The sequence below is a fragment of the Lingula anatina genome, chromosome 1 (genome assembly GCF_051362555.1).
Source record: "Lingula anatina isolate TDL-2025a chromosome 1, LinAna3.0, whole genome shotgun sequence".
Taxonomy (NCBI): Eukaryota; Metazoa; Brachiopoda; class Lingulata; order Lingulida; family Lingulidae; genus Lingula; species Lingula anatina.
Window position 1 is genome coordinate 65116949 of NC_141767.1, and position 23555 is coordinate 65140503.

The window sequence follows — 23555 nt, forward strand, 5'->3', positions numbered from 1 at the left end:
TTACCCAGTACGTACTCTATACTTTATATCGTCGCGACAACAATCAACACGGACCCAAGTTTAACAGCACTCAAAATTTATCAATATTTAACTGAAAATCATTGGGCATCGCCTTTATTGCGACTACATCGTCAAAAACTATTAAACGGCAATCAATATTAACTAGTGCCAGAACTTCTGTGTTGCGCAACTTATCAAATTGAATTAAAAACTAAAAGATTATTTCGGATGAAGGACATGAACGAATTGTTCGTTTAATTCAAAGAATTGCCGTATATCTTACCATTTAGATTTTCTGATTGCCAGAATTATGATTTTCATTTGACAATCATTCTTTAAATCGTCTCGGAACATGTTATAGATGATATAATGCGGAGGAATCACCATACCAGTGTCACGTGTCTGAAGGTACTCGTCTGCTATTCAAATTACAATAAGGTAGCAATAGAATTTAATTTCTACTCCTAATATATGAAATATAATGCATTACAAGCAAAAATATTTTTGAGAGAAAGAGAAATTTCACAATTTGAGTGCCCTCATGCCAAAGAGAATTAAGAAAAACAAAGTGATTTTTTATTAAAGTCATTTTATTCCTAGACAGCCCTGCAGTATAAAACCGTACCTACCACATTCAGGTTTGTTAAAACCAGATTCAAATGGCATCAAAAAAATATGACAGTACTTGTCGTGGTGCTTAAGAAATTAAAGGCAGTTTCTGGATACCAGAAAGGGAGCTGTTTTCCCCTTAATAAACACATTAGATTAGTACAGGGAAAAATGGCATTATAGTATGGCAGTACATGTTCATAAGCTTATGAAAGGCAGTGTCTGGACACTAGAAACAAAGCTGTTTTGTTTTTCCTTTATAAAAAGTTTGATACTTTAAAGTGACAAAATAGAACATGATGTATATTTGTCAATAAGTTTTAAAAGGCACTTTTTGCATACAGGTACCAGAAACAAAAGTTTTATATATATTTAACACCCCTAATCATTAAGACTATAACATAATTAAGTTTTATAATACATGTAAAATGTTAAAGACATATTCCTTGAAATTACAACAAATAATTTACTGGTCCCTTAATCCCTGATTTTAAAATTGATATGAAACTTAAATACCATTAACTCCTGCACTGCAATTAATTTTTTCTGTAAAGGTAAATTGAGGTACTTGTAAGATAAGAAATGAACCATAACCACAGAATAGAAACTTCATATCATTATACACTAAAACTATTCATGCCAACCTGTTTTATGAAAACTTTTCAGAAAAGTTAACACTTCATATTGTCAACCTGTAAAGAGGGATGTCAAAAAGTAGGTCATGGCAAGAATGTGACTCTCAAATTGTGTTCATTCATCTTGTGTAATGGCTTAACTCGATGTAAATCACTTAATGAATGGATGGATGTCTGTGAGGCAATTTCCTCCACAAAAATATAATAATTAAAAATAATGAAAAGAAAAAAAAAAGAAAAGTTAAGAAAGATATCCAATCTGCACCCAACACATCTATTCTGCTATTTTGCTGAAATCACCTGTGGAACCACTACCATTTCAACTTCCCTGGAACATACTTGTCAATGAGGGACTGGTAATATGGGATCAAGGATTCGATGTCTGGGATGACTTCACTCTTGGAATACAAGTCAAATTTACTGAAATATAAAATAAAGATCATTACATCAAATCATTAAAAAAATTTAATATATTTCGAGTTATAATCAAGACAAGAAAATATTTGACATTGTATATGTGATGAAACACTGAGCAGCAAAACATGTTATGTGTTACCATCTCTACTCTGTCTGTGTTTGGTTATTATTTCATGGCCGTGAGAAATGCGTACAACATACTTTATGCAATGCAATACTCAATATATATATATATATATATATATATATATATATATATATATATATATTCCCATTCCCCTACCTACAGATATTTATTTTATTATTTCTCAAGAGTGCATTAGAATAGTCTTCAAACCAAATTACTGTCAGTTTTCTAGTTGTGAAATAAGAAATGCAAGATGTGATTACTTGAACTCTGTAATCCACGGGGTCATCTTCATGTCCTGCTCATTACACAGGTAGTTATAGTCCTTGCCTGTGTGCCAGGGGTAGAAGGAATGGAACCGCACCATGTACAATGCCTCCTGTGGCAGAGAGCACTTCTCATGATTCAAGAGGACACGGTATAAGTACTCTGAAAGCATTCATGACAGCGTTAGTATATGAATTTGGCTAAAAAACTAACTGTTAACATTTGTGACCTTTGCTAATATGAATACCTGAGATGCATATATGACCATGCATATGCATAGAGGATGTTGAATACACCTGGCTGTCTCTAAATGTAATGTCCAAATCATAAAGTTAACTATGCACTTGATACTGCACATAGCAAACATGGAGGCAGGTATATGATGGATCAATATGGAACAGTACTTAAACTAAGTGATAAAACTTTCAGGCACATATTTTCACACACAAAAGACATTATAACAACTGATTTTTCAGTACAAAATAACAGAAACATCAAAAAGAAATCTGTTTATAATCTTAAGCACACGCCACAGGTCAATATGCAGGATGTACTGTCACATTGACCACAGTTTTGTCTATTTACATACCATGGGGCTGATATCACCCTATGTACGGTGATATCAGCAAATTCCATTCAATTTTGGGTGGGAAGCATGTATGATTTCCCTTTGTAGGTATGACAAATAATGCACTGCTACCCCCTAGCCTGATATACACAATAGCATGCCTCAGTATCGCTCAGCACTAATTATGTAAATAGAATGACCACAATATTAAGACCAATAAAACAAGATATAGATGTGTACACAGATGCAAGAACTTCCCAACCCTTCCCGCATTATACAGTCATGTAGTATAAATATCAGTCAATGTCTTTAGGGCTATTGTAAAGTGCAGGGAAATAAGATTATTGCTTTTATGATTCTGAATGTGTGAAGTCAACATATGCACCCACCATCATGTCCCCACGACATTAGCACTTTGTCTAAGCCACAGTTTTCTGCATACATGCCCAACTTGGTGCTGATCAACAAAACAAGAAGGGCAATAACACATGTCAATAAGAAATAGCATGTTACTTTTAGGGTATAATTCCTTGCGCATAAAGCTTAAGCATGAACAGCAAATACTAAAATATTAAAACATTGCATTTAGTTCTAATAGTTTCTATACAATTTGAAATAGACCACACATTAAAATTACACATAAAATATTATAATATGATACAATACAACATAATATAACTTTAAGCCATGTCATATTATATTATATTTTTATATTTATAATTGCCTTAGATAAATGGGTTTTGCAAGCAAGCATTCCCAACATTTAGTCAACAGTTAACCCATTTTTTACAGCATAAATCATAACTTACTTGTATAGAGGATTGTTGATATCAGGGTTGTTTTCAAAGCTCTTCCGGCCAAACACTATTTTATCGCTGAATGCACAGCCAACTGGGAAGGTGTCACCAACAACAAAACACTAAAAAGAAGGAATTTTAGCTTGAAAAGCATTATGTCAATACATAAACAATATATAATTTATATGCTTACAGCCCTCTACATGTGCTACATCCATGTCTCCACTACTATTTCCTTTTCTTTCATTCATAAAAAAGAAACATGGTTGATGTACAACTTTACTGAAGCTGTGTTCAAAATCTCTGCATTTTTATTTTTTCACAATTTTCTTTTTTGAAATAAAATAATCATTGATAAATATTCTAGGAAAGTATGCAGATTTAAAATTGGCTTAGCCAGAGTATAAAAGTCTACAAATAAAACATGCATGATTCATGAGAGCAAACAGCTTATGGAAACACAAATATAAAAATTTTGAGCACCATGAGTGCTACACATGGAACTTGGCATTAGTGATAACTCACTTCCAAAGATAATCTTAAACATATTATGTAGACATCATAATGTGTATCACCTGTGGTTCACCCCAGAGGGCCATCACCTTGCCAAGATCATGTATTAATCCTGTCAGATGAAACCAGTCAAGATCCGGATGCGCGTGGCGGATACGCTCAGCTGTTTGGAAGGCATGGATAGCATTTGGAAGTCCAATCTGGAAAATGGACCACCCAGTCCGAGCTCTTTCACTGCATATCATTAAACGTCAAGAGAGAAACGAAGTTAACCAAACATTTATGAATTTATGAAAACCCAATTTAAAACGTCATTTCATTTAGAGGTCCAACAGTCTACTTTATATGTCTTGATCATACATGTAATATTAATATATATTTTATTGTCTGTTTAGGCTTTATATTTATAATAAAGAACTTATCAATACAACATTCATTGTACTTCATGAGTTGGGCACCTCATTTGAGGAGGACATAGATTTGGAAACATCTTACATCAGGGTCACTTTCATCCACAAGGGCATTAAGTGCCTCTACGGCCTCCAAGATGGTCATTTCCATGTGGTCAAACGTGGTCCAGTATTCAACCTAAAATAAAGGCCCAATTGAGGTTAAAATGCCAGCAAAACACAACTTCTTAACTGGGATTTCATATTACATAGCACTTCAGGGAAAAGCCGAAGATTTATAAAAACAAAACAATACAACACCTACTTTGACAATTAAATGCACCTTTAAACCCAGACAGATCACCAACTGCCTTATCCTTCTGAACTGACACAGGAATATGTATTTACTTTTTCTAAAATATATACAGACCGAGTTTACATCATGCACTGAACATGTACTTTGGTATACTTAACAGACTGAACAGTGACTTATCACTTCACACTGAACTTACCTTGTTGGTCACACTTTCAACACTCTGCTTTGTGTGCATTTCATAATATGTCCTCTTGACACGGTCAATAAACTCTCCCTCCTGGCCAAGAGAAAAAATGACACTATTTTATATTTTATCAACTCAACAAAGAGTACTGTTGGTATGTACCAAACATAGCTAATAATTTTCTTAATCTATGGTTATCACATTTTTCTCCTCACATGATTATTACATTGTTCTCCTTTTATGATTATCACATTATTGTCTTCTTGGATTACTAGTATCACATCTTTTTCTTCATGTGATTTTCTAAATTTAGTGGTGAATCACAAAGCTTGCCCTATAATCTTATCAGCAAATAAATCTATTTATCATGGTCAGGACATATAGATGTTTCATTTAACTTAGTGTAATCCACTTCATTTCACACTCTTTTTAAATCCTTTATTATTAGAAGCTCTCTTTCAAAATCCCATTATCATGCAGTGCTTAATCTGAATAAATAAATAATGAATCAAAATATTTTTAAACTTTTTTAAGTAAAGGGAATGCATTTTACAGGATTAATATGGGAACTTGATTGATAACTCTGAGACTCATAATTGTAGATTCAGTATTGTTTGTTCAGGGGGTGTTTAGAGACAAGGTGAAGTGGCTGGCTAAGTTGTTAGGTCCCTTAGAAATGGGGGATTAACTGCATGGTGGTGAAACCAAGAATCATTTCCCAACTTTTCTATAAAATTGAATGTAGTCAACCATAGCCCAATAATCTAATGAGTAAAGTGAAGTTTCAATGTTTTCTTTTAATACATAATGCAGTTCCGAAGAAACTTTTCATTTTGTTTATAAATATCTTCTTGACTGTGTTCCCACTGCTTCAATGTGTTCTACAAAGCTCTGCTCTCTTTTTCTGTAACTCCTATATATTATTTCTTTTTTGATGAATTAAAAAAGGCTCTGACTTTACTCAATTTGGGCTCAAAATACTAAACAGAACATGACTATTAAATAAATAACATAACAATTCACAATAATCTGATACAGTTATAAATGCTGCATGTGTTGATTCTCTATAGTTTGTCATAGCTGCATAAGTTTTGTATTGAATTGACTTCCCCTTTGGAGTTATCACAACAAACATTTATAGAATGAAAACAGCATAACTGTACTTAATAACCTGGCATACCTAAATCAAAACAGAAAAAATGAATTCCAAAATTCTCAAAACAGAAAAAATGAATTCCAAAATTCTCAAAACAGAAAAAATTCTTACATCTCCCCCTCCTCTTAAAAGTAAGAAAAACAGTAAAAAAATCTGTTTTTTTTTTCATATTAAAACATTTGTATCAAATGAGGTCAAAATATTTCCCAACAATGTTGACAAAAAAATGTTTTTTATGAGTATGAATGTTATATCTAAATGCCTGAATTCAACTGCTGATGCTGCTTTAATTATGCAACAAAGATAAAAATAGAACGCAGCAGGTGAAACCAGATGCTGCAACACCTTAGTGGTGGGTTTTAAGCTGGGATATCAACATGCACATCAGGCTCAGTCACTCCATTCCTGCATCACTGGGTCACATAGCACTTTCTTTTGACCTATCAACATTATGTACACTCACAGCCACAAATATTCAATCAAAGTTGGGCAACTTATGAGTTTTCTTTAAATATGGCATCATTCTTTAAAAATTAAAACAGCAAACAAGGTACAACTAAAACCCTAATATTATTTGATATTTGAGAAATCTCAAATTTTCAAAGTTAATTAATACTTAAATGTTGGGCCACTTGTGCACAGAACTTCAAGTGCCTTGCATGATAACAAAAAAAATCATGTGATAACATTAGCTGGCTAGGCATTTACCTCATAGTTCCTGAACTGTTCCTCACCCTTGTGATCTGGTCTATATTTGTCTGATGGATCAATTATGTAACATGGAGCCTGAAATATTGGACCAAAATGTATTTATTTATCTGCTGCTAGTATCAAACAGCAAAGTGAATATTTCCAGACCCTCTTACATCATACAGGTGTCCTTTCTCTAACAGCTCTTCTCTATCAGGTATATAAGATTGGCGAGTCAGAGATTAATCCTTTGAACTCCTACACATTTGTACGTGTTGCACCTTTAAAAAACATTTGGCAGTTTTCTATGAGAGCTGTCAGTGTCAGAAATGTTCTCAATTAAGCAGTCAGTTGAGTGCTGTTGTCAACTTACCACCGTGGCCATCTTGCAATGTCGAAACGACGAGCGGACCGTTTTAATCAAAGTATGGTCCTCCTTGTGTAATGACTCTGGACAGGCATCGACGACACGCTTGGGTGCGTCCAAAATATATAACCCTACAGTGGATCTGGTTGAAACAGGTTGAACCGATCTACGTCATCGCTGTGAACATTTGCCTTGGTCAAGGCACGGTTTGTTGACATGAGGAGCCACACAACCCTTCTCCGCCAATCACAGGATTGCGTTAGGTGTGACGTATCATGTAAACATTGACATGTGCTTCTTCGTGTGACTTACATGCAAGTAGGAGTTACGGCATCACGATGTCTTATCTTTTGTACAACCATATCAGCACACTTATTTGACTTCTTGGACTGATCTTCATTTCAAAGGCTATGTTATGTTCGCTGTACACAGTAAGCCTAAGGTCCTTGCTACATTTGCATTACTCACTCCAGTGTCTGTAGCGAAACACTCGACTGGTCTCGATATGTTTTAGAGAGGATTGCTCCTTTTCACTAATTTGATTCTGTAGGGCCTCTTTTGCGTGACTTCCTTATGCAATGGGCGGGTTATACGCTTGTCAATCTCTCAAAGCATTTCAGTGGACAAAGCTGTAATGCACGGTGTGAAAAAGGCCATGGGACGCACGTGTTACCGCACGCGGCTCTACTCTGTACAGGCTAGTTCATACAGAGTGCATTGATCTGGGCCCCGTCACTCGAAAGCATCGCGAATAGCGATATTACATAGAGGCTACAATGTACTATATGGGGCGAATTATGGAATCGAGACGCTTGCGCTTGGTCGCAATGCGCGATGCTTTCAAGTTACGGGGCCCTGGGCGAGGTTTAAGCCGCCGAGACTTCCGGCATGCGTTTCAGACTCGGCCACTTATTCTCTTGAGAATTGCCATGTTACCTCAAATACCCAAGCTCAAATGTCATCACATTTTTCACGCAAAATTAAAATTGTAAGGGCTTCCTTGGATAGATTCAGTCTTGATAGAATGAGTGAACAGAATAAACTGCACTTCTAATAATCCTACGTTCCCGACGGCAAAAAAGATAGGGGCGTTGAACACGTATATTATAGTCTTTTAGCTCTTTGCCCGGCATACCAGTGGTGAAGGAAAGTATATATGTTTGCTGCCAGAAAAATAGTTAATTATTAATTCCCTTTATGCCAGAAAACCTTGAAAGATCGCTTCAACCTTCAGGGCATATAGAACATCATAAATTCAAACAAAATACAGTTGGAAACAAAGATGCACAATATAATATTGCCCTGTGAAGAAAAGTTGTCCAAGAAGTGGTTTATGTAGTGAATGAGTGTTTAAAAATGCTAAACTTTGTCACTTTAATTTTTTCTAGATACTGGTTTGAACATTGTATATAGAAGTGGAAACTGTTTAAAATCAAAGAAAAAACATTCTTTTATCAATTTTACAAGTGGTGAGAGTATAATCTAGTTGACCCAGAGACTCTTGCATGTGTGACTTTGTTATGACTATATTATCATTCTCATTAAACCAATCATATTGTTTTTGTAAAAGAGAAACAAAAATAAATACTTCACCTTTTACAGAATGTAAACAGCTTATCAGCGTTAACAGCAGATGGTCTACTGCAATAAGCATTCTCTTGTACCAAACAAATTATTTAAAATGAACACAAGAAAGCAGATAGGCATATCAACACAAAATATTGTGGAAGGAGAGGATTTGATACCAAAGTCAACTATAATACTTTCATCAAATGGCCCCAGATCTAACCAAAAAATAAAAACATTTTCTAATAATAATAATTACTCCCCTTACTCCCATCCACCCTGTCTATGCTCTCATGTTTTCTTATTGCACAACAGTATCACTTATTCAAATTATATGTCATTCAATAAGAGCTAGCCATCCCCAAAGAATATTTTATTTATTATGTGGGTCTGGGTTAATTAATATCATTTCCTTACCCATGCAACAGGAACTATAGGTATGTATTTTTTTTTTTTTTTGAAATAATAAACTTAAATCATCATACTGTCAAAATTAAATACATATCTACAATGTCATAGATCAATAAATTTGCTCAGTGATATGTTGGAAGTTACATTTCTTTAAATTCATTGCAAAATGTAAACAAAATGTAAAAAAAAAAACATTGTTAAAACACTTGAACCAGTTAATAAATTTGCATCAGTAATGCTATAAATGTTCTTAAATATATTAAATATACTTATAAATAATCTTTGCAGGTCCTGTCACACACAGCTTTAAGCATCATTTTTTTTTCTTTTTAACATATGTACCAGTATATATATAACTTTTGTCAGGTGTTGTAGAAGTTATAATTGGGAAACAAATCTCACCATTCTTTCTAAAAAAAGGAGATTGTCTTTAAACTTTGATTGCTCCTTTCTAGGCTAACAAATAGGAGCACTGCTATTCTCATAACATTGTCTTTTTTGTGTAAAATTTAACAAGTTTTAGATACTCTCCGCTATAATGCTGCTTATTATTGGTTGTACCAGTCTTGGTCACACATCTATTTTGATTATGAAATAGACATCCGCAAAGAAAACTACTGTTGCAAAGGTCATTCCTGCCATAAGTTGCTGAAACAAAACAAAAAATGATTGATTCAAGTCTGGGTTTTCCTTTCATATTAACACCATGAAAGTGTCAAAGAAAAAAAACTCTAAGGAAAAGTCGAACATCATTTTCGATATTCATTTTGCATTAACAATTATATTCTGGCGAGTCATTATTGTTCACTCAGACATTTTGTATTTTTATATGTTTAAATCAGAAAAATTACCACAACACATACAAGTAAGGGAATCCTCAACTCTAAAGGCATATAAATATAAAAGCGCTAAAAATTCTAATTTATCCCAACATATAAATTTTACTTCAAGTGTCTCAAAAATGCACTGACTTATGATGGGCTCAAACTGATCCATGTGCCCTGACAGTGCAATTCTAAAGATGTGCAGATACTACATTTGTTTGAGCTGAGGTCAAATAATTACTGATGTTCAAATGAATTGAAATTCATCCCTGTATTAAATGCAGAACATATTGTTACAGGTTACTAGTTCTTGGGGGGGGGGGGGGGGGGGGGGGGAGTAGCGAGTGTGGTACTCACCATTGCCATATTAGGCTCAGACAGAGAGTACTCAACAGCTTTGTAAGCAAACACAAAAGAACCAACGACTGTCAGCACAAAGTTGAGCACTGAAATCATGTGCCTGTTCACACTTTTGACTGAAATGAATAAGACATCTGAATTAAAAGCTTGCAAACTGTCTACTATCTTACAGGTATTCAAGGAGATCTGCAGGAATACTAGTTAATTAATCAATGTACCTGCAGGTAAGACTTCATTAACGTATAATTGGTTAGTTAACTAACTTATAAGCATCAAGTAACTGGCGAATGCCTTATTTGCACCCTGTTATCAGTGTTATAGGGGAACAATTCATCAAACTTTAACATAAAAAAGATATTATTTAATAAATCGTTTTCATTTAAATTTTGCCACACTTACTTTCTTTTCCAAATGTGTGAGTGTCCTTTTTGGAAAAACTCTGGAAAAAATAAAGTGTTAACTTGATTTCACAAAGCATACAGCATACAAATGGGTGCCAATAAGAAAGATTGCAGCTCCATGTCCACTATTATTACTGTTTTTAACAATTTATAACTAAATTAAAACTTGTAAATATTTAATCACATTTAATGTAATTATAAAGGTAATTAGGTGAAATTGCTAGTACATACATGTGTAAAAAAAACTTGTCCAGGAAGTGTGACAAAAATATCCATAACCTAAATATATTTTGCATACCTTTTCTATAACAATAACACTTTTGTTACAAAACCAATAAAAATTAACTTTTCAACCTTACATTTACATCTTTGATCATTTGGGCATACTCTCTGTTTTCTTGCTCTGCTTTAAGTGCTTGTATCCTGGCTTCTAACTTTGGGTCCTAGAGATACATGTATAAAAGCAGCAATATTTTAATTCTGTAAACACTGTGATCCATATACAAAATTGTCTATTTACATATGAAGGTCTGGTGCAGTTTCTCTTGATAACATACCTCTAGAAATAAAAACCTGAAGAGAGACACTTTTTACCTGGTATAATATGAACTCTTTGTGAAACTGGATGAAAATGTCTACAGAAAAATGATTGGGATTTAAATTATAAAATTTCTATACAATATAATATGTTGATAAAAGAAACCTTTGAGAACTTAATTAAGAAAAGGTTCTTAAGTTCAGTCTTTAACTGTTCAATCACAGGTCAGAATTTTCATTTATTTTCACCAGACCAATATATACATATGATATATTATATGAACATTTCAACTGTTACCCTGATTCTATTTCATTGCGACACATTTCACTCAATTTCCCCACTGCTTCAAATCTTGACTTGATAATATGATTGTTACATATAAGCACACATCTTACCCTTGGAGGAAGCTGTGGTGAAGGAAGATGTATTGTACTTTGTTCTAACAACTGGTGGAGATACAACGTTTCCCCTTAAAAAGAAAAACAAAATATATAATGCTTATACTAGATTGTGAGCTCGATTTATCCAATTCGGCGGATAAGAAAGTGCGATATCTCTTAATGGAAGTTTAGTGTAGACTGTAAATTAATTTTTATCAAAAGAGTAAACTACATGTAGCATCCTGGCTAGTTAGTACCTCTCGCTTCCAATGACCTATGGATACGTTTTACAAGTCTAAAAGGTATAAGGCCATTGTTTCCTTCTTTTGCCTTTCTGTATTTATCGAGTTCTTGCCTTAAATCACTTTCAATGTCATTAGACTTGCACAAACATTCTATGTAATGTAAAATCGTATCTGTTAAAGAAATTTCACTCTCCATGGGAGCAACCATATTAAAAGTTCCAGGATGTGACTTGGAAAAGTCCATTCTTACCGTTTTTAAATAATCTGAATAGGGTAAATATTATTTGAGAAAATAATAAGTTTAACCCTCCACTTCCTAGTCCACACAGTAAGACTGCTTGAGAGTAACTATCTCGCTGCATTCCCTGTGGTGTATTCCATTCCTGCTCTACTACCCAGTCACATGAGCCTGCTCCCCCTCCACTACAATTTAAAGTGATCCATCATGGCGGCGAGAAAACGGAACGTGCACAATCTGCCAACATTGACAAAGGAAAATGAGGAACTTGAAGACTTGTTTGTGTTTGGATACGCATGTAAAATATTCAAGGACGACGAGAAGGCGTTATTTATTGACAAATGCAAGCACTTAATCCCGTGGATGGGCGACAGCAGCTTGATGATTGACAGGTCGGTGTCCTTGGCACCAATCCATACACAAGGTGTCGATTTCAACATTTCGATTTCTTATTTAACCACATAACAGTTCCATTTTGTACAGGGTTTCATTTCGAAGTTTAGCAATCTCTCTAGGATATGGTAAGTGTTGAAGTGAAGAGGAGCAGCTCTGTAAATCCCCTGTAGATGTCCTGTGCTGAAGGTCATCAGGTCACAAATGGCTAAGTCAGAGATGTGCCCACCCCGAGGAATACAGAAGTTTTACACTAGACACATTTCGTCTTTCGAATGCAATGTTTGGGGGTCAGACCAAGAGACCTATTTTATATGCTATGGTTTGTAGTGGTCGGCATGAAACGCAGCATGCTGGCCACCTTGCTATTTTTGTTTATTGAATTGTTACTGTTAGTATAGCCTATCCCATCTGTTCATGATAGTTCGAATAACCATCCACCAGTACACCTATTAAGTTTATGATATTCACCGAGTGTGCTGAAGTTGAAAAGATATATCTTAACACAACATGGAACTGACCTGCTGCAGAATGGGAGCATAAAAGACAGTAAGTGTAACATATTTCCATTGCCTTTGCTCTCCAAACCCAGCATACTCATTCACCTGCCAATTAAAAGACAGGTTCTTAGAAAATCCATTTGCTTTCTGTTATTATATTGCCTGGTTCATTTGGCTCTACCTAATCCTGACATGGATAGCAGCATATGCATTTTACTCATTATAACAATGGTTTTCTTTTTACTGCACACTAGGTGAATATCATATAGGGGTGCTAGTGACGGAAAACCCAGACCAATCAGATTTTTGTACCTGTAATTGATTAGAGAAATATAAGAAAAGAGGAGGTGTAAGAATTTAATGGTCTATTTTTTCCTAAAACAGTTCAGTCAGAGGTATTTAAAAATCTGTGATTGGTGTAATCTGTCATTAAATTTAACATTGTAAAAACATGGAAATTATGGTCATTCATGTTAATGACAAAATTGACATTTATGCCTCTTCTTTTAATTTGGATCCCGTATATTGTTTTCTTTAAGTTTTGTCACATCAGAAACATTTTCAAGGAAAAAATATAAAATTTTATAAACATAAAATGATAAGAAAAGAGGAAAAGAACACAAAATTCTGAATTTGAAAATTGGCCAATTTTTTGTTTTGAATTTACCTTTTGGGATTAATTCTAGACAGAGATTTGTGCTTAGAAATGTTTCTGTTATTTTGAACACGGATTTTTACGAAGCTATGAATTCTGAAATATTGAGAAGTCAGTATGCCTTACTTTTTGGTTGCTTTTACCATTGTACAACCAAACACTTATTTGATGATTCAGGATTTTCAGCTTGCAATATAATGTAAATCAGACATGCTGCTAGACACTTGAATATTTTGAAATATATAAATATCTTTAAAAGTCCTTCCATCTTTCAGACATTCATTTTAAACCGTAAAACCTCTGATGTCATGTGCATGAATCATGAGTCAAAAATTACCTTTAGGATAAGGTAATCAAGTGGCTGACAGCAGAAAAGTTAGATATTTGTACCATGTAGTGCTTCATTTATGTAACCAACAGTTTTTATTTCAGGCTCTTATTATAGATCTTAAACGGTAAAGTGCATATGACGTCTTTGCAGTCCATCTCTTTTATTGCATGTAATAACTTAGTGATTTGTTCATCAGGTACGATGGAAGAGGTCACTTACATGACCTTCGGCCCTATGATGCTGACTACCTGGACAGATCAGAGCCGATACAGGAGGAAGAGCAAAGGATTCAAGCTCTGTGTGATGAAGAGAGATATTTAGAACTTCACACGGATGTTTCAGAGAAGGCATTGTATGAAGGTAGGTGTTAGTGATATAAAGTTGGACACAAATAGTATGTATTTGACTCTGAAATTTGATTAACTGTTGCACTGACATCATGTCTTCTATCAATTCATGTCACCATATAAAGTATCCTAGGCCTGAGGTATTGAAACAGTATTATATTCATTTTGTTGTTGGGTTTGCCTTATGTGTGTGTGCACATGCGTGCGTGTGTGCAGTATGTATGTTGTATGTATGCCCTTTTGGAAGATAATCAAATATTTAGAATGTTAAAGTTTCCAACCCCTTCTAAAAAATTTCAAATGAATGACAAGTGAAAGAACTAACATTTATTTTCTGCATGTTAACAACATTGTTATTTAATATTGTGAAAGTTTATTTATGGCTTTATCCAATATTTTATGTAGAGGAAGAATTGAAAAGGTTAAACCAGGAACTGTCAGAGAACCGTTATGAGGCAATAGGATTCAACTACGATGGTGGCTATGATCCTGCCCAGCCGAGTGATGAACAGGAGGGCAAAGGTAACCAGCATGCTGTATGCAATATCTACCCTTAATAACCATAAATCTTAGCATTATGGTTTTCATCATACTTAACCTTTTTTTTTCACATATTCTAAGTACATTGTTGTTTTCTTAAATTACCTGTGTTGTTAATATTAGGAGGAAATGATATGATTTATTAACAACTAAGAAGATGATATTTATATCTTCTATTCTTTCTCAAACTTTTGAACTCCGAACAGTGGTTTTGACAACTGTTTTCTTTTGAAGCTATTAATCATTGAGCATCCTCACATTAAGTTTTAAAACAAGTTTGTCAAAGAGTGAAGAGAAAAACATTAATAGTTTTAAATGGTTCTTCATGCAGAAGAAGAGGAAGATGATGAGGAACCATTTAACCCACCAGATGATTTCAAGGCAAAAATACCCCCATCAATCATATTGGTAAGTACTGGACACTGAAGCATTAAAATTAAATTCTGTTCCTGAAAAACTTTTTTTGATAAACACAAACATACAGTTCATGTTTACCTACCCCCCCTTTAATGCTTCCTGAAAATATTTTTAGTGCTCTGTTTGTGAAGAACAGAGGACGGGAAATGATTTAGATGACAAAAGATATAATGTAATTTGAAAGATTAGAGTCTGATTTTGTTCAAATCTCCAAACATGTTTACAAATGATTTGATGGATCAGTTGATTTTCAAAAATTTAATATTTAACATGTCTTTGTTTACCTTCAGCCTTCTTCTGTGAAGCTTCATGCTATTATTGAGAAGACGGCCAACTTTGTGGCTGAACAAGGAGGACAGTTTGAAATAGTCATCAAGACAAAACAGAAACACAATGAACAATTTGAATTCATGAACTTTGAGAACAAGCTGTTTCCATATTATAAACATCTCATTAAACTGATTAAATCTGGGAAATACAAGTCTATAGAACTTCCGAAACCTAAAACCAAGAGGAGACAAAGTAAGTTAAGAGGTCTTCTTTTGTAAATTGTGTGTTGAATTTTACTTTAAAGGGAATACATTCATAATTTTATGGGGCTCTGTTGAATGAATCCAGTTCAGATATTAATTTATATTTAAATGTTAATTCCAAAATATATGTATAAAGTACATCAAGCATAATTTTATCTATTTATATTTTTTAGATAAAGACAATAATCAATGAACTGTCTTTCTCTTATAATATATGTCTGCTGAATGTATTTTTTGTGCCTATTTCAGGTCACCTGGAGAGTGAGGAGGATGATGAACATGACCACAGTGGCTACCTTCACCCCAGTCTTATGGCTGCAAGGAAGCCATCACCAGTAAGTCGGATTTTATTCACAACTTTACAAGTCACTCATTTCTAACATTGAGCAGTGGACTGTTGAACATGAGTTGTCACTTAAAGGGATAATAACTCTTCGTATGAGATCTATATTTCACAATAAAAACATAGTGAATAACTCATAGAAATATAATATATTCTGTTTTACCACAAAAACGGCAGTTATAGCTATTATTCTGATATCTGAGCTTGTCTTTAGACCACGGGACCTCCATTGATGGCTATACTCTGTTAAAATCTCTTAACAAAAAACCAAACTTTTTAGAAAAAATCAGGGACTAACTTTGAATGTAAAAATGGATTCATTAACCATTGGTAACTATGGGAAAATTTTTGTTTACTCCAGGAAAATTCATTTTTTGGCCAAAACGAAGAGTTATTTTCCCTTTAATATAATCATATGAGAGGAGAATGATAACTTATCAAAACTTGAGTGACAGAATGAGTTATTTTTCTCCACTTGTTTACTTATTTTAAATTTAACATTTATCAGGACACCACATCTGCAACAAGTGTGCCAAAACCTGTTGTTCGTATCAGTGATACTGCATATGGGAAATTACTCAGCAAGATGTCCAAAACCTCGCGTTCAGGTAGCCCCATGCCTGCAGAACCTTCTAACAGGTACGTTTTGTCCCATCCCATGATCAGTGTGTGCATGCTTTACTCTGTGTCACAGTATCCTTACCTTCCTTTGTCTTTGTCACTTAAGTATTAAAATAGTATGACCACATGTTACTTACCCCCATATTTTTTCTCTACAATATTTAAGTACCACTCAAACAGATATAATTTTGAGCATTGTGATAAATAGCAATAACACATCTTATTTTGAAGACCAATGACTCAAAACAGCTCTGTGCTGCATGTGTATTTGTGCAAAACCAAGTGTGTGTTATGTGGCCAACCATATCAAATTCGGCTAAAAATATTGTAGTGACTGTCACTCGCTCTAAAAATAAATACAAAAAAACTTTCTTGTTGAATTTGAATAAAAGGGCAGAATTTTGCACATGTTAAATAAACATCTACACCTTGTTTTATGCACTGTGTCAGTCCTGATTCAGCTTGTAAGTTCCCTTGTTCTGGTTTTAGGGAATCAAAATCAGATGGCAGCCATGAAGGTGCAGGTGTTTCCTACAGCAATGAAGTGGCACCACCTCCCATGCCACCTTACATGTCACAGGACTATCACCATAGCAGCTATATGCACCACCATCACCACCACCACCACCATCATCATCATCACCATCCTCATCCTCATCACTATGACCACAGACTACCTCCACCCCCAGGAATGGAACCAGTCACCCTGCCCTCTGACCAGCCCCCACCCCCAGGGACTGTCCCTGCAAAGTTACCACAGCCTGCAGATACTGGGTAAGGGACTGTTAATATATAAATGCAAAGCATTTTTGTAAAAAAGCACATACCACAGGAATAGGTTACAGATTGTTGCACCTTAGCTGCCATACTTCTGTAATTTAAGCCTTGTAACTACTCCTGACACACTGTTCTTGAATGATGTAGATTTGTGGGTGTGGTATTTTTGTCACAGTAATCCAATTTGCTTGTTCATGTGAAATATGTTTTTATTACATAGTCCCCAGCAGGCTGCTGCAGGCCCCCAAATTATACCTCCGCCACCAGATCTTCAGCCCATCATTGACAAGATGGCTGACTATGTTGCCAGGAATGGAGATGAGTTTGAGAAGACGGTGAAAGCCAAGGATGATCCCAGGTTTCAGTTTCTACATCCGTGGCATATGCATCACTCATACTACCAGTACAAGAAGAATGCTTATGAAAAGGTAGCTTAGTCTGCAACAATGCAGTACATGGTTTGTTTTCTCCACGCTTTACTGGGCATTGATTAGTAACACTTTTTACTTGGTTTGTTCATGTTTCAAGGGCCTCAAATGTGCATTTTTTAAGACAGATACTCTAATTTTCACCATACAAAAATATTTCACCACGAAAATCATAAGAAGGAGTAAGTAAAAAAATGGTATGAGTATTTTCTCTTCTTTAACCAAATTATTTCATTAATAGCTTTTATTTGATATTCTATGTGCCAGTGTGTTCTGAATCTGCATTTTGTACTTCAGTAGATATTCTTCAGATGTAGTTTTATGCAGTAAATTAACACTACCATTTGTATTACTTGCAGTAGCTTAACACTACATTTGTATCACTTCCTTTACATAATATTGACTCTTTCTTCCATCAAAAATGAGGTTCAGGAAAGAAGCTATGACTGCCCTGCAAGTAAAGACATTTGTCTGAAAAGCATGCACTGTACTGGGTTAGCACAGTTCAAATTTAACAATTACTAAAGTGTTGCTTTTGCTTAGATTGTAGCTTAGTGTGTGTCCTTTTTGGTAATTCATCTGTGTAATACTTTTATTTCAGGAATTTGGGATCAAAGAAACAGACAGAGGTCCTCCAAAAGGTAAGTTGACAAAGAAATAAGATTTCATTAAGGAGCTGAAATATCTGGAGCATCTTTTACAATTGAGGAAAGAAGAGAGGAAAAGGAAAAAGATGCTGTAGAATCTTGTATATCAGGATAAGAAGTAGATTATAATATGGATGGTTCCATAATCAGATATATTACTTTCCACTTTTAGACTGTCTAAAAGCCTAATTTCCCTTAAGGAGCTGGATTCAAGAGATAATTGCTTGAGCTGTGTCACACACTCAGTTTTACCATAATACTTACATAATACAGCAATACATAATACAGTAAGACAAAAAATAATTTTTACTTCCATAAAAAATGACAATTGTGTGTCAGGCAAAGTGACTTTGTTCATAATGAATTTATTCATTATACTAATGGATGTGCAGTGAATTTTTTTTTTTTATCTTGGCTAACAAATTTGTGTATCAAAACATAACATCATTTTTTAATTTTTTTTGCAGCTATTAGTTTTTCCATTAAGGCCAAGGAGAATGAGTCTGGTCCTCTAGAGAAGAAAAAAACTGCTGCCTTCCCTGTGGATGAAAGTAGTGATGAAGATGGTAAAATTGATATTCTATCCTATTTTCAATTTAACCTCTCTGTCATCTTTGGTTTTTGTCTAATATTTTAATACAAGTGAAGTCTCCTTTTACTGCTAATAAATAAACCCTGCTGTATTATTTACCAGTTTGTTTAAAATACACTGGATATATTTATACTGTAACTAAGAACATGCCACCTTTAAATGAAATTTTAATGCAGATCATTTTGTCAAACCAATATTAAATTACGTATCTTGCTAGTAGTCCTTGAAAATATGCAGTGGTCCTCCATCCCCTTCTTCTAGGTATCTGGCCTGGTTCTTAGTTACAGTATAAATATATCTGCACGGTAAAAAGATAGCAGCTGTATTGACAAGAGTTTTATTTCAGGTGAAGGGAAGGACAAGGTAAGAACTACCAGTGGTACCCAGAGTGAGGAGGAGGACATGACAAAGATGCCTGTGCCTGAGCAGATCACGGAGGACAGACCAGAGAGAACACCCATATCAGCAGAGGAAATGGAACGGAGACAAGGTAAGATGCATTTATATCATATTGATATTGACATATTTTTATTTATTTATTTATTTACCTATTTATTTTGGTGTTAAATGGACATGAGGTATAAATAACATTTATATCTTTGAATTTTTATGGATAGTTGTTTATAATTTTATGTATTTTGTCATGATATGCTTTTACACAGTTTTGACCTTCACGTTTGCATCTTTCCCTTTCAGTGGAGTACAAGCTAAAAGATAAGCTTGCTGCAGCTGCAAGGGAGCGTTTGTCTTGGGCAAGCAAAGAGAAACAGCTTCAGGTTGAAAGAAAGAGGAAAGCGGCCATGTTTATAAATATGCTAAAGAACAATACCATGTCTGCAACCCAGGGGGAAGGAGATCTGGCAAGTAAGGAAGGTAGGCTGTAAAATTTCATTTATCACTGGAAATATTTTGTTTGAACTAATTTCATAATAGAGCTATGAAGTTCTGCAGTTTATTTGTTTTAAATCTGATGAGATGGTGTTCTTGTGTAAACAACTGACTAAGAAATGTAAGTAAGTATAATATGGTTCTCTCTGCAGTCCCCTCTGCACCAGGCCAGCCCTCCCCAGTCATCACAGAGCTATGAAGTTCTGCAGTTTATTTGTTTTAAATCTGATGAGATGGTGTTCTTGTGTAAACAACTGACTAAGAAATGTAAGTAAGTATAATATGGTTCTCTCTGCAGTCCCCTCTGCACCAGGCCAGCCCTCCCCAGTCATCACACCACTAAGTAGCAGACAAAACAGTCCAGCGCCTGTCATGGCTGCCAGGTCCCCAGTGCGAAAAACTTCCAGATCTCCAAGTAAACTTATCAAACGATCTCTGTCACGATCAAGGTCAAGGTCCAGATCTCCGAAGAGGTCGAAAGCCAAAAAAAGGAAATCAAGATCTAGGTCTAAGTCCAGGTCACGGTCACACAAGTCTTCTCGATCAAGAAAACGATCAAGATCAAAAAGCAGGAGATCGCGCTCCAGGACAAGAAGAAAGAAATCTAAAACCCCACCTAGTGCATATGCAGTTGTTAGACGGTATGACCATTTGTTTAAAGTAATGCACATTTTAACTTAGTGTAGTTTTCAAATGAAAATGAAAAAGGTGACAGAATAAAGGACTATTTTGCCCTTGTAAAATTTGATCGGCAGTTTTTGAAAATTGATATCTTTTTATTTTCTTGGGAATTGCTAAAATAATATGTTGTTTATATGTGGACGTCACAGGCTTGTCAAAGTGGCTGATGTAAGTTTGTTTCTGTCTAGCTCCAAGTCCCGGTCCCCCGGTAAAAAGAAGAGAAGATCCCGTTCGAAGTCCAGATCCCCTGGAAAGTCAAAAAAGAAAAACCGTCATTCCAAGTCTAAGTCGAGGTTATTCTTCTTCTTAATGTGATGATTTTAAATTCTTTTGATGGTCATAAATTAAATGTAAGAATAGGATAGTTTTGAAAATCATTTAAAAAAAGGTGGTCTAGATATTGAGTAAGATCACTTGTTTTCTTTTTGAGAGGATAGTATTTCAAATTTTAAACCAAATATGTTAACAGATTCTTATTTTATGTTTAAAATTTTGCAGATCTCCTAGTCATAGAAAAAGAAGAGCATCAAAGTCCAAATCTCCAGAGGCTCGTAAACTTCCTCTTTCCACCGGCATGACCAGAATACCGTCATCAAGTTCCATCAAGTCTGACCAAGCAAGGGAATCATTTGATGATGTGATATCCAGTGGACCCAGGTGTGTTATAATGTTTACGATGTCTGAATAAGCTTTATCATTATTATGGTGAATATCTGAGGCTAATGAAGTGAGGTTAAAATGGTGAATTAAGGGAAATGTAACAGAAGCGCTATCAAAATCTGCTTCATGGAATATTGTGTTCCAGTGATACCCCCTCCCACACACTTGTCTTCACATAAACACTTCCATTCAGAGTAATTCATATTGGCATATTGGTTATGAAGCATCCTTTTTTATTGTAGCAATGCCAATGGTGCTGAAATCATATCCAAGGAAGCAATATTACCAACCTTATCTGACTCCGAGGCCTCCCATGGTTCCCCTGCCAAAATGGCTGTCAGCAGAGAGGCCAGTTCCACAGCTATCATGTCAACAGAAGACACATACTCTGATGTGAGGGCAGTTTGTATTTTAGTGTGTGTGTTTTGGAATGGGACTGATATTATGATTATTTCTCGCTACCTTATAATTTTCACAATACAGTTTTGTACCCAAAAGCCTAACAGACCCATTTTTTTCTATTAATCAGATCTGTTTGAGATAAACGTACTTTTTGACTCACACGCAACTAGCCTGATATTCACTGTTATTCATTCAACTGATATTTAATAATGTTTATGTACATATCTGTTTACACTGACACTAGACCCACAAGCCACTAAATTATGGCTACAGCCCAGGTCAAAGCATGAATACATGATTTAATGAACATCAAAGTACTATTAATGATAAATATTTTTAAATGCAGGTCTCTTTAATTTTCAGGAGATACTAAGTAAAGTCCGTGCCATGCTTAAAAAAAACAGACAAGATGCGTTGAAAGACGACAACATTTTTACAGATGATGGATGACATTCACTTATTCCCAAGGAAAATTAGCAAGACTTATAATAAGATTGTGGTTTGACGGTATTTTTTGCAAGTAATGTCACTTTAAAGACTGCTTGGTCCATGATAAGAGACGCCATCTCAGTGCACGCAGGACAGAAGTACAGACATATTGTTGCACCATTGAAGATTGTATGGTGCTTGATGTCATTCCTACACTATAGTATTTTCTGGAGAAAGTGTCAAAGTCATTCCTGTATATCCTATACCTATGTCTGTCAATTGATGGAAGATAAAAGGGACATGAAAGCACCCAGAGTCTGTGAGAAAGACTCCCCTTGACTGCCTTTGATTCTGTTTGAACAGAACACCTTTTACATTGTAGAGGTCATTATATTGGAGAAGTGGTTGAGTTAAAACTGTGTCTGTGAACGCTAATTATGCCTGTGTGCATAGGAGTGATGGGTGTTACTGGGGGTGCATACATTGTACAAATTGGTGCTGCCAGAAATCAATAAATTGTCCCCAACCTGTATTAAACAAGGTCATTTTTCTACATTTTGAAAAGGGAATGTACACCTTAGAGTGTAAATTAACTTATTGGTAACTTCTGGGAAAAAAGCATGCATGCCTTTGTGCACATCAATCTGAAGAAAAGTATCAAATTGCTGCTTTATTTCACCAGCAAGGGGCCTTATTTATGCCATGACTAGACAAGCTACCTTGGACACCACAATTCACAGTTGCTACTTGCATCATTATAGAGATCAGTGATAGTCTTGCATCATGACCTCTTCCAGGCACATTTGATTGCCCCATTTCATGAACATGCAAGTACCTCAAGGCAGCTGATCAAAAAACCTTACTTTTAGGATCAAGGAAAAATTGTATTATTCTGACTTTTTTCAGTGAATGAGTTTTTCTTGGTAAATTTTAATTGGTTTGGTTGTTTGGAGTGGACATTTATCAAAGAGGTAACTTAGGCCAGTTCATTACTTTGTCTCCACAATTTTGTAGAAGAAACTTTGCTGGCCTTTCATGATATTTAAGTCGGTGAACCTGTGGGCATATCAGACGTCTGTATGACTATGGTATCGGATTGTGTTACTGGTAGCTGTCATGAATATTTAATGATGTGGTAATGCTAAAGGATGCCTTGTTTTTCATAATCTCACATCGCTGTCATTTAAAGGTTTCAATTAAATAATCCATGACAGCCGTAAGTGGTGAATTTTTTCACTGAACTTTGGTGGGTATAATTTAAGACTGGACTGCCACAATGTTATCTGTCAATCACCATAGTATGATATTACTTCAATTAAAAAATGAATGCATCTTTTCACAATGAATAAAAGTGAATAATTTAATCATAAGTG

General features: G+C 35.0%; 3 protein-coding genes across 4 annotated transcripts; 1 reads left to right on the forward strand and 2 right to left on the reverse strand.

The window, feature by feature from the left end:
- Window positions 1–673: 673 nt before the first annotated feature.
- LOC106181078 (inositol oxygenase) lies at window positions 674–7638 on the reverse strand. Its single transcript, XM_013565345.3, has 9 exons — window positions 7042–7638; window positions 6687–6764; window positions 4835–4915; window positions 4429–4521; window positions 3996–4133; window positions 3433–3542; window positions 3013–3080; window positions 2052–2217; window positions 674–1664 (listed from the first exon to the last, which is right to left on the reverse strand). The coding sequence occupies exons 1-9, from the start codon at window positions 7051–7053 to the stop codon at window positions 1556–1558; spliced, it is 855 nt and encodes a 284-aa protein (XP_013420799.1). The 5' UTR covers window positions 7054–7638; the 3' UTR covers window positions 674–1555.
- A 757-nt stretch (window positions 7639–8395) lies between these two features.
- LOC106181049 (vacuolar ATPase assembly protein VMA12-like) lies at window positions 8396–12012 on the reverse strand. Its single transcript, XM_013565301.2, has 6 exons — window positions 11773–12012; window positions 11531–11604; window positions 10957–11040; window positions 10596–10635; window positions 10194–10312; window positions 8396–9660 (listed from the first exon to the last, which is right to left on the reverse strand). The coding sequence occupies exons 1-6, from the start codon at window positions 12002–12004 to the stop codon at window positions 9583–9585; spliced, it is 627 nt and encodes a 208-aa protein (XP_013420755.2). The 5' UTR covers window positions 12005–12012; the 3' UTR covers window positions 8396–9582.
- A 162-nt stretch (window positions 12013–12174) lies between these two features.
- Window positions 12175–23546, forward strand: LOC106181046 (splicing factor, suppressor of white-apricot homolog). 2 transcript variants are annotated; one of them, XM_013565295.2, is made up of 18 exons: window positions 12176–12390; window positions 14074–14237; window positions 14630–14746; window positions 15096–15172; window positions 15472–15703; window positions 15964–16049; window positions 16566–16696; window positions 17168–17452; window positions 17676–17883; window positions 18485–18524; window positions 18998–19096; window positions 19469–19612; window positions 19819–19995; window positions 20309–20651; window positions 20880–20984; window positions 21190–21348; window positions 21594–21744; window positions 22117–23546. In XM_013565295.2, exons 1-18 carry the CDS (start codon window positions 12206–12208, stop codon window positions 22201–22203), a joined length of 2790 nt encoding a protein of 929 aa, XP_013420749.1. In that variant the 5' UTR covers window positions 12176–12205; the 3' UTR covers window positions 22204–23546. The 2 variants fall into 2 exon arrangements, with proteins under 2 accessions (XP_086854874.1, XP_013420749.1); XM_086998748.1 differs by lacking the exons at window positions 20880–20984; window positions 21190–21348; window positions 21594–21744; window positions 22117–23546 and having other exon boundaries at window positions 12175–12390; window positions 20163–20331.
- The last annotated feature ends 9 nt before the right edge of the window (window positions 23547–23555 follow it).